This window comes from Branchiostoma floridae, chromosome 12, assembly GCF_000003815.2.
Source record: "Branchiostoma floridae strain S238N-H82 chromosome 12, Bfl_VNyyK, whole genome shotgun sequence".
NCBI classification, from domain to species: Eukaryota; Metazoa; Chordata; class Leptocardii; order Amphioxiformes; family Branchiostomatidae; genus Branchiostoma; species Branchiostoma floridae.
The window spans coordinates 21,947,400-21,959,586 of record NC_049990.1 but is presented as its reverse complement, the minus strand read 5'-3'; the positions used below and the strand labels follow the sequence as shown (position 1 = coordinate 21,959,586).

General features: G+C 38.9%; 1 protein-coding gene across 1 annotated transcript in view; it reads right to left on the bottom strand.

Moving 5' to 3' along the window:
* The window catches only part of LOC118427190 (tyrosine-protein kinase RYK-like), a 50,502-nt gene that overhangs the window by 4,985 nt on the left and 33,330 nt on the right, over positions 1-12,187 (bottom strand). Inside the window, exons 2-7 of the mRNA XM_035836826.1 lie at positions 3,448-3,572; positions 2,990-3,089; positions 2,442-2,576; positions 1,974-2,045; positions 981-1,110; positions 119-182 (exon numbers count right to left, since the gene is read on the bottom strand). Of these exons, the coding sequence (XP_035692719.1) occupies positions 119-182; positions 981-1,110; positions 1,974-2,045; positions 2,442-2,576; positions 2,990-3,089; positions 3,448-3,572 (626 nt within the window). The remainder of the gene's footprint in view (positions 1-118; positions 183-980; positions 1,111-1,973; positions 2,046-2,441; positions 2,577-2,989; positions 3,090-3,447; positions 3,573-12,187) is intronic.

Genomic DNA, 12,187 nt, shown 5'->3' with positions numbered 1-12,187 from the left:
ATTAATGAGATAAATACAGGTGTGATAGGATAGTGCTTATGTTCAACTGTGCTTCAAAGCTTGCAGGGTATAGCATATTGTGTTAGGAGGTAGGTTAGGCTTGGCAAATGCTCAGTACACAGATTAGGAAGAGGCTGTACCGTGTCCTACAAGAGCGAGGAACGTAATTATCGGTAGCTGTCCTGTAACACACATGGAACAAAGTAACAAAGCATAAATCAGATGTTAGGGGAGGAGACATCTCTTAAGTGTGCACTTGACTTAACCACCACTTTTCAAGCCATTTGGGATTGGATAAAGTCTTCATGGTTTAACAGGACTGTCTCTAATCTCCAAGCAGATCCTACGGTAGCATAAGATAGTAGGAAAAGCTGAGGAGTGAAGCTGGCCTAGGAGTGTGCTTGGCTACATGGCAAATGTACACCTCTTGGCTGAGTACACTCCTTGGCCAGTTTAGTACTATCTTATGCCATTGTAGGATCTGTCTCCAGAAACCACACCTCGGTCTTGGGATGCAATTTGCTTAGCCTAGTTGGGACAGAAAAAATTCCACCCCATCCTTCTAAAAATCTTAACTTCATGACATGAAATGTGATAAAAATGTATTTTCATAAACTAAAATGACAGATTTGGTGAGGAAAATCAACAACATGGGCTCCCAAAAATGAGAGGGTTACAAAAATTTGAAAGCTGGAGACAGTCCTGTGGTGTATACTGAGGAACAATTTGCAAAAAGGGTGGCACACACTTAAGCGAAGTACGGAAGAAAAGATGTATTAAAATCAGGGTAAAGCATTAAAACAAGTAAAAGCTTTTGCAGAAATTACAAGAAAGCAATAAAAATTGAAAGAGCAGCAAATCATTAATAGGATGTAGTAGATGTCATCTTTATAAATACCATGAGTAAAAAGGAAGTGCTGAAGAAAAAACTATAAAAGAAGTGTAATGGAAAAATATCAATTTCATGTCATAAGATATACCTTATTCTGTCGTTCTGCTTGATGGAGTGGACGTTGATTGCAGCTATCGCCATGGCGATAAGGAAGATGATTGTACAAGCCACGCCCACAGCGATGTAGAACACACTGGTGGAGTTGGAGACCGAGTAGTCTGTGGTAAGGAACGTACAAGATTGTCAGAATGTTGAACAAAATTTCTACCTAACATGCTTCTTAAAAACTGTAACAATAATCAAGTCAGTCAGTAATTGTGATAATAGAATTCTTTTAAATAAAAAAGTAAAAGAATATCAAAGCTGTATATCTTTTTCTGGACAAATAGCTTCCAAACCATAGAAGTCTAACAGACAACAAAACAACATCAAGAAAGTGGTAATGCTAGCTCACCTTTATCCACAGGGTAACCTTTACCTGTTGTTTTCATAATTAGGGTATCAAGTACATTTTTGTACATGGGGATGTCAAGTCGATGGACAGTGGTTTCTAGCTATAACATTTTGAAAAATTGCAATTGGAAACCGCTATCCGTCGACTGTATGTTTCTAAATACCATTTTCAAAAACAACAGATATGGGTTACCTTGCAGATAAATGTGAACTAGCTTTCCAACAGAAAAAAGGGAATTGCAAAGACATGTCACTGGCAAAACTTATTCTGCAAACGACACAATTCTCCTACTTTAAAAAACAGTACCAGGCTGGAATTACTTCCAAATCATTCCAACAAGTTCTAAGAACTGCAGTGATTCCATGCACCCAAACATATTACATATCAGGCTTGAGCATAACCACCAGGCAGATTTATCAGTGGCATAAGACAGTATCAAAGCTGGCCAAGGAGTATAGCCAGTCAAAGGGTGCCAGCCAGCCACCAGTGCCCAGTCTACTCCCTTTGACCGGCTATACTCCTTGGCCAGCTTTGATACTATCTTATGCCACTGGTAAATCTGCCTGGAGATGAGCTTGAGCATGCGAGTGTCATGCAGATTGAAACAGAAAGAGGGAGCCAACAGACCTGACTCACCTCTCACTATGGGTGAAGAGTTGTTCACACTCCCAGTACCAGGTTTAATGATGGGTTCATCATCTGAAATGAAAAGATAAGAAAAGAAATGAAAAATAAATTTTTAAATGTAAAGTGAGAAACAGATGCACTAGTACTGTTGAATACAGATTCCGTATACCCAACAAAAACTTACATTCTCTTTGACATATTAAGTTATCCTGGCTCAAAATTTTCAATATTCCAAAACCTTTTCAATGACATGCAAGTCTGGTAAGCAACAACAGCCTGGTGCCAAACCTTTCATATACTGGTCTCCACTCACTTTACTTCAACAGCTATTTTTGATGTAAAGTTTTATCATGACCAAACCTTTTCATCATCAAAATCTTGCAATGGTACATGAAGCACATACATGTTTCATACTGACTGGTAATAGAAGTTTATATATAACATGTATTAAAATTCAGAAATACGTACTTATCATGCACATTTTCCGTCTGCGGAAGTTGAGTACTGTGTAGTTCTGGGCTGAATGTAGCGTCACGTTCAGTTGTATGTGAACTCCGACCTCTGCATTAGACTGGCCTGAGCAAGTCAGGTTCACTCTGAAGACTGCATGGGACAGAACATAGTCAATAAGTCATAGCACCAACATACAAATTTAAAATTGCACTTTACATCAAGGCATTAACTCAGTACATGTATCAACCAAAAGCTTGTCCTCTCTGCAAGATTTAGAAATACAGTAGAAGCCATTTGCCAGCTATTTCGATCAGTTATCTGGGTGGTGCAATAATGCAAAGTTATCCAGCTGGACCGTACCGGTTTGGGTTTTGGGGATTCCATACAATTAACAGAAGTGTGCGGTCATCTATTGCGCATTTAACTGGCTTCACCAATTTCCGAATATACAGCAACTAAGTGTGAATTTGAGTAAAGCGATGTAAAAAAGGGTGATAATGGGGGTGTTGAGGATGTACATTTGAATGCACATTTGACACAGTCTAACAACAGTAGTAGCATACCTGACTCCGCCAGTGGAACCTCCCCAGCAAGTGAGATGTTGGTCTCTGGCTTCTTCAGAATTCTGGTGTTCTCTGACAGGAGACTCATGCGGTAACGAACCTGAAAACAACAGGTAAGCAAAATTGATTACTACTATCAACACATCATTCTCCAATGATAAATGATTAAGATTGATGAAGCAGATTGTCTCAACAGGGTTTACAGAAAAGGCTGGGCAGTGCACCAGGCCTGGTTACCTGGGCTGGCTACCACATCAGGATACTCAGATACCCCCATTCATATCCCCAATTCTTTTTTCACTCACACATACTACTATGGGGTGAGCCTAGTGTATTTCGTATAGCATTGTTTGAGAGTAGCTTGACACAAGGCTAGAAGAAAAACATTCTGCATTTTGCAAAAATGTTGCCTTTCAACTAAATTAAAGTATTACAATAATCACTACACCAAAACTCACCCCTGGCATACTGGACCTCCATGTGAAGTGTAGACTGTTGATGTCAGCAGGTACAGGGAGGTTGAACTTCAGGGCATAGCTGTTCACCTGGTTATCTCTCACATAGTACAGGTCTGCTGTCAAACCTGGAACAACACAGAGGAACATTCTGTTATGGAAAATTGTAATATTATATATGGAAAACATATTATACAATACAAATTCAGTATCACAAACTACAGTTTTCTTCTATTCATTGCATAACTCTTTATCATAACTGTATATTACAACAATTTCTAGAAAATAGAAGATTCTAGATATCAATATTTATAAACACTCATGGCTCGAAAACATTTTATTATTAATAATTATACTTTTAATATTGTACTTTCAGGGACCAACAATTACAAAGGAGCACCTAGATAATTGAGTAGGGTTGGGTACATAACAACTTGAAGGTATTATTGTTCTAGTTAGTAACGTACAGTATATTCTTGAAACTGGAGTGTCAGAAAAAATAACGAAAACTTTGTTGTATGTTGTGCAACAAAAATGTTATATGTGCACCTTTACTTTTCAGTTTTAGGTTAGGTGCTCCTATTCCCTAACATGAATTTCAATCCCTGTCCCTAAGTACCCTAAATGAAAAAAAATATCCAGAGAGTAACCAGATTTCTACAACACGTACACTTGACATCAGTTTGGCATCTGACTTTTAAATTAACCTTTTTCCAATTTATTTGTACAGCTAAGCCTTCCTTCCAAGGATCATGCCAAAGGAGATGACGTGACCTTAAGGTGACTTTAACTCATCCCCAAAGCAGTCTCCTCACTTAAATCAGCCATCAATAATCCTCCCTAAGTAGCTGGTTCAAATATATACATTTCCAGAGTTATCTGAGACTTTGATATGTAAACAGGTCAGTCTATTCATTCACCCCTAGAGGGACCTCTAACCTGATGGCAATCCCCCCCTGTTCACCCACACAACCTAAAAACATAAACAGTGGCTTTGGTAATCTCAGCCCCAACCTTAAGCCCTGTTTGCCATGCCCTGTCACCTGGTACCATAATGTGTTCCCTAACACCCTTGTTTATACCACACACAAAAGGGAAATTCTCCTGTGAAGAAAGGGGATCGGCACTAATGGACAGACGTAGGCGCTGGTTCTACTCCAGTGGCCAAGACGTATTCCAGGGATCCCCTGTTCCAAGGAAATTCCCAATGAGAGACTTAAGTGAAATAATCCTGTTTGTAGAAGCTGCTGGTGCAGAACTGTCACCCGGTTCTTGACATTACTAACAGATTTGCCATGCTAGTGGGCAAAGACAACATGGATCACTCTCTCTCTCTTTGAACAATAGAAGAGATGTATGGTAGACGAGCTAGGACATTTTGATGTCCAATATTTGAGAAAGTATGAGGGGCTCTTAAGAACTAGAAATGTCATCTTTTTTTTTTACGTAAGCTGTAAGTTGTGCTAATGTACAGAGTGCATTCCTGAAATTTCTACCATTCACAAGGAAGGAATTCTCTTTAACAAGCTACTACATGTACCCGTAGGCTTCAGGAAAGGGAAAGAACAAATATCTAAGGGCCAGTTTACACGAGGCAAAAAAAAAATTGACGTTTGACACATAGTGCGTGTCCTAGGATGCTTTTTTGACCGTGTAAAATGAGTCCTAGGACACACACAGCGTGTTGAAAATGAAAACTGTCCTATGACAAATGACATACGTCTTGCAAAGTGCCTCGTGTAAACTGCCCCTAAGTTCTTACAGGAATGTAATCATTACTGATATGTGCTGTCAAAACTACTGCAGACTTTTTCCTAGCACTGATATACATTTGTATACATTTTATTCAACTAATGTGGATTTTCCCTCTTCAGGATCTCTCTTCTTCTAATTTTACACCAAAGTGTACTTTCCGAGTTACAAGCTCAAGCCAAAGCTCTTCTTCAAACATATCAAATTTACGATTTGTATTTGGCTCCAAGGCCTTCAGGTACAGGAACACAGCATGCTGGGTAGACTAGCCTGTTTCAAGACACCCCAGAAATGGCAGCAGCTGCTGGTGATGATCATCATAGATTGGAGGTCACCCGAGGGGTCAGGTTAAGTCAACAGTGCAGGGTGAATACAATTTCTCACTGTAATTTCCAGTCTTCCATTAACCCCATATTTAACCACAGCTATCTTTAACGTTACATCGATCATTGTCTGACTGGACGCATAATTGTGCTACACAAACAAAATAAATGGCATCCTCCATACTTATAAAGTCAAACCTACATACAATTACAAGTGACTACCTCAACATAAGGACCACCTGGCCAATACTTTCTACTGGTCCTTGAGTAAATTTTCTAATTGATGCACATTTGACAAATTGGACCACCTGTCCAGGTAGACTAGCTTTCACATACCCAAGTGGTATTCTTGAGTGGTTATGACATATACTCAGTAATGTAAAGTAGAAGTCTGAATAGTTGAATTTTGATGGGTAGTTTTAACTCTGGAGCAGATGTATGCACCATGTAAGTTCAATCTTTTTTTTCAAGGCTAATATGATATCTATCTAATATGAAGATAACAATTACAGTTGTTTAGATCATTGTAACTGTTCATCATAAATGACAATGATAGCCAGTGGCAAGTGCATATATATAGCCAAACTATATGAAGACATCACATTTCAGATTTTAAGTTCTATTTCAGATTCAAAACCTCAGCTAAAAATACAAGTTGAATTGATAATTTTTCAAAGTTAGACATTATCTATTTCAGGGCTATACATATCAAATTCTCATTAAAAAGTAATAAATAAATTCATAAATAATGGCCAATTTCTAGCTGCATTGGGACCAATTACATGTAAATATATTATTATATTTCAGCCATACATAGTATGGTGAAATATATTGTATTCGTAATGTTTCTTTCTTTCTTTCTTTCTTTCTCCTGTCAAATCTTCAAAGTGATTCATCTCCGCCGTTCCTGGACCGAATGACCTGAAATTCGGCACAAGGGTAGAGTGGGCCAATACCTTGATGCTTTTTTCTCATTTTTTTCATATCTGCCTCTAAAATGATTTTATTGAGATTTTTTGGTCAATTTTGGACCAAAAGTGTATATTTTGGCCCCTGTACCCTGGTATTACAACCAAATGAGCTGAAATTTGACAGAGATGTGCCTTGATAATGCCCCCATATAAATTCGATAACACTTTTGGTGTACAGTACAACAAAATGCTTATTTTTGCGATTTTTTGACCAATTTTTGACCAAAAAAGGACACTTTTGGCCCCTGTACCCTGGTATTACAACCAAATGAGCTGAAATTTGACAGAGATGTGCCTTGATAATGCCCCCATATAAATTCGATAACACTTTTGGTGTACAGTACAACAAAATGCTTATTTTTGCGATTTTTTGACCAATTTTTGACCAAAAAAAGGACACTTTTGGCCCCTGTACCCTGGTATTACAACCAAATGAGCTGAAATTTGACAGAGATGTGCCTTGATAATGCCCTCATATAAATTCAATAACACTTTTGGTGTACAGTGCAACAAAATGCTTATTTTTGCGATTTTTGGCCAACTTTTGACCAAAAAAGGACACTTTTGGCTCCTGTACCCTGGTATTACAATTAAATGACCTGAAATTTGGTAAAGATAGGTATTAGATACTTGGTAACAAGATTCAAGTAAAATTTTTGACATAAACAACTTTAAAATGATTAATTTTGGCACTTTTCTGAGGGGAAATTTGTTTTCTTTTGGCCTCCTGACGTGACCTTCCGTGACCCCGCACAGAGCCACACCTGTGCGCGTCAGCCGGAGAGTTAATTGAATCAAAGACCTAGCCAATCAGCGAAGGGGAGGCCAAAGGCTAATTAGTATTCATAAGCGGGGCCTCATGATCCCATATATAGCAGTGTTCCCGCCAGGGGGAGCGAAGCCCGCCTAAGGCTCTCGCATTTTAGACTATTCAGAAGGCTTTATATTGTATCAGTTCTTAGGGGCATATCTATGATAATCGCAGCAGTCACTTAACTTCTCTTCAGGAGTTTAGCGTAACACTATTTCAGGTCAAACCGTCAAAGGCAACTAAAACAAACTTTAACGTTACTGAGTTCAACAGTACTTATAACTTGTTATCCGAAGTTGAAACGCTAGCGATGGTATTTTCGCTGCGCTGTTAGCTCCGTGCGACTGTTGTTGACGGTCTTATAACGGTATATTTTGCACCCCTGTACCCTGGTATGAGTAACATTTGGTATAGATAGGCATAAGATAGTTGGTAAAATGATCCAAGTAAAATTTTTGGCATAAAGTACTGTAAAAGGCTTAATTACAGCACTTTTTTTAGGGGAAATTTGTTTTCTTTCGTTCTCCACGCCATGACCTTTCGGACGTTCACCCCACAGAGCCGACATCTGCACCTGCGTCTAGCCGGCAGGAAGAGTTACAGTAATTCAATTAATGGTTCAGCCAATCAGCGAAGAGGAAAGCGAGGGCTAATTAATATTCATAAGCGGGACCACACAATACGTTAACTTGAAGACTCAGGCCGTACAGACTTCTCGCCAGGATTTTTTCAAAGCGTCGGACAGGGGTCCGGGGGCCGCCGAATGTCCCTGGCGGGGTCCAGGGGCAGGGCCACTGTGGGGGGGACCCAGGTGGGCGAAGCCCCCCCGGAAGCTCTTGCATTTTAGACTATTGAGAAGGCTTCTTTTATCAGTTTTTTTAGGGCCATATCTACGATAATCGTAGCAGTCACTTACTTCTCTTCAGCAGTTTGACTTTAAAATATTTCGGGTCAAAGCTTCAAAGACAACTAAAACCTCATAAACAACAAACTTTACTTAGCTCAAAAGTATACAAAAATATTGTACGGGTTGCCATCCTTAGTTGAAGCGCTTATTAATAGCGCTAGTATCTTCGCTGCGCCGTTAGCCGCCGTGCGACTTTTGTTGACGGTCTGATATCCCTACGTCGCCGCCTCGCTGATATTCCCACGGACATGTTTCAAGAAAAATACCCAGCAAAAAACGCTGTTCTGCGTCTAATTCTATTCTATAAAACATGTGGGACTCAGTGTTACAGTCTAAATATTTTGTAGAAGCACCGTTGTAGGAAAGAAGGTCCAAGCAATGTAAAACATCACGTAGCATGAAGTTCGCTGTCAACTGGCACACAGCACACGACTGTTTGAAACTCTAAGTCTAATCAACAGCCGTGTTTGATTGATAGCCGGCGGTCCTTTGATGAAGTCGGCGAAAGGTGCGTTAGTTAGAAAATCTGCGTTTAGTTTTGATACGTAATTATAAGTTAGACAGTGGCGAGAATGATTATTTTCTCATCAATATTTCTCTTCAGAATTATTTGAACTTAATTGTACATCTAAACAATTGGCTTACCTGTGCAATGTTTAGATGATTAATGATCAGTGTACTGAAATCATGTGTAACGTATGGCTCCTAGTCAATAGATCAGCATTTTCTCTATAGTGACCACCTGTCTATAGTGGCCACATTTCCTAGTGCTGTTGTTGTTTGACATAAATTTTGAACATTTAAATTGTAAGTAACTTTAAACTGCCAGAGTTTCAGCCCAATAAAACACTCTCAGCGCCAGGGTATGAACAGACTGACCAGACAGACGAAAATAAATCCTCGAACAAGGTTCAATCGTATCTTCCGGGTCTGGCAGGAAGTTGTTAAACTAAAATAAGAATGGGCTCGATGGCTGATTGCATACAAAGTAAAACAGTTTAACAGTTTTACAGCTTGAAGAAAACAAACGCTCCTACAGTACCTGCACCTGCTTGATAATTATTAAATCGTATGCCGTACTTGAATAAAAAAAAGTTCACTGCAATAATAAATGTACCCACATTACAAGGAGCTTATACTTTTTTAAACTTACACCTAGTTATCGTACTGAAAATTGTTAATGACATTACATGAAGTCATTCAACAATTTTCAGTCATGATGAAAATTTTCTGAATGGAAGGTGTGATTATTGTCATTTTCTGAAAAATAGAAGCAAGCTCTGTTTTTACCTGGAATCAATTCACAATACCAGTCCACTTTGGGGGATAATGTACTGTTAAGAGGATGTTCCATTTTTGCGCAGGGGTGATTTGGAACAGTCCAATGTTGCGTGGGAAGGGGTATGGCTGAAATATGCTGTATTTGCTCTTAAGCAAATGTCGGCCTTTCTAGTCTAATAAATATGTTCATAAATGATGACCAATTCTAGCTGCATTGGGACCAATTACATGACATATTATCTAATAGATGGTACTTTGGGCAGCAGCCTTCCATGAAGACAATGGCAAACAGCAAAGTCTAAAACCAGTCTAAAACTATACAAACACTTTTGTGCCTGTATCTTTTCTTCCATTTAAGTGGGGTGGGAAAGATGGGAGATGTGATAACACTGCAATCTTTCCTGTTTTCTCAGATAAGACCCAACAATAGTGGGTCCCAAATTTGGTAGGACTGACCAAGCACATTGTTATCTCCCCTCACATATGGATCATCGGTATGTCTCTCCAATCTGAAGGTACCCCTAACAAGACAATGTTATCTCAAAATGGCATTAAAAGGGGTTGGGCAACAATTTTCCCCAGGGAAGGTACAACAAAGGACCCATCCCCCTGCCTTAATTGAGGGGGAATGGCTCGCTAATTGGTGGAAATAACCACTTCCAATTTGTTGTCAACAAGGGATGCAAGTTGTCGTCAACTCCTTGTTCAAATGCTGGAATTGCCAAATGGACTGTAGGCTAATTTTGGACCATACAGGTGTTTCACTTTCGTAGTTAGTATGTGCATACACTAGACGTAATGAACGTGTACACTCATGATATAGAAGCAAACGGTCATATTTCAAATGATTAAATTCATCTTATGTTTCTCCACACATTCTTCAAACCCCAGAAGAATATGAAATTTTACTGAGATGTGTCTAAAGTTCTAGCCTTCAGTGATGCAGCTGCTAGTTGGAGACTTACAACATGTACTTATCTTTCTGGATGGGTTAAGTTACAAGATGCCTCTGGTCCTCTCTTTAGTAGCTCAGCTGTTCTTTACTTATGGGAATGGTGTCATGGCAAAACTGGTGTTCAAAGTTCATCATTTTTGACCATGTGGCATATCTACATCCCACACACTTCCTAAACTTGAACTACAAACAGAAATACCGTATTATCTTACTTCAGGCCTTTTGAACAAGGATGGAAAAATGTTTCATGAAATTGGGCTATGGGGTGGACGTTACACACTTGGATTTCTGTTTCGTACAATGCATTTCGAGATGGCAGACTTCACCCACTAAAATGGTAAGCACTCCTTTGTAAAACGTATGTCAATTGTTCAAAAGAGACATACAAAGATAGACAGAGAAGCCCGAAACAATACAATGACTTATCACATCCCAACCAAGTTTTGACAACAGTAACAATTGACTTCTTCAGAATACACAAAAAGCTCAAGATGGATGTTACCATTTTGGCATTCTTTCAAGAACCTTTACTCTCACCTCTCAAATAGAAGTACCCCCTGGAATAAAAGTACCCCCCGGACAAATCTTCAAAATCTAATAAAAGTACCCCCTGGAATAAAAGTACCCCCCGGAAAAATACCAAATTGACATGTAAACTGCCCATGCTACTTCAGTCCAAGAGAAGATGATAAGCAGGTAGGCTCTTTTTATTTATTTATGCCTCAGTACCATGTCAGTTAATTGTATCAATAATGAACAGAATAATTCCTATGTTATTGCACATATCAAGGAGGTTAACCTCCTTGCACATATTTTCTTTATCTGAGTGTCACACCATCAACAAAGATCAAAATAAAAGTAAAAAAAATGAATGAAAATAAAAATTGAAGAAATAAAAAAAGAAGTTTATTTTATAATCATTGTTACAAAATAACATTTTGAAGAAACATTCCAACTTAGAATACCTTATTCACCACTTGTGCTATTTTCAATGTTGCAGAAACCAAGGAGGTCATAGACACTGCCCCCTATCGAAATGTAACGGCACTGCAGAAAATATATAATTCTCTCGCGCATTACCGCGAGATTCGGCGTAAGTTGATGAATCCAACATGGCGGATGTTTTCGAGCCGATCGAACGCTGTGCTTTGTTTTGGAAGGATTTTTTCGTTGCTGGAACATTAAAACAAGTTGACTACGGGTGAAAAATAGTGGAAAAGTATTGGTAACTTTTTAATTTGTTTGGTTGGTGGTTAATTTCTGTGTTTTGATAGAGAATTTACGGAAGTAAGTGACTGTGTGTGTAGCATGTGACCTCGATGTTTTCGTCTTTGTTCAGCGCAAATTTCAAGATTTTTGGAAGGTTAAAGATGGTCTAAAACGAAAAGGATATATTTTTTTTACGAGTCCAGTACCGAATCACATGTGTTCCGGTATTTTTGGACCTGCACCGAAACGTTTTTGCAAGTCCAGAACCGGTCATCCCTTGTTATGTTTGGGCAAGGACGTTATATCAACGTCCTTGGTTTGGGTCATAGCGCTAGCGGCAGGGAAATCCGCGCTGCCTCGTCCGAAAAATATTGAATTTTAAGCAAAAGCACCGCGGAAATATGGGCAGAAAATACTAAACTTTCAATATTTTTGGGGTCCCTGGTTAGTAAAGAAAGCCCCAATTTGAAAAAAAAAATAAACGTACCGTCTAAAATAAGGACGTAATAAGAGCCAATCCGCTTCCTGATAGCG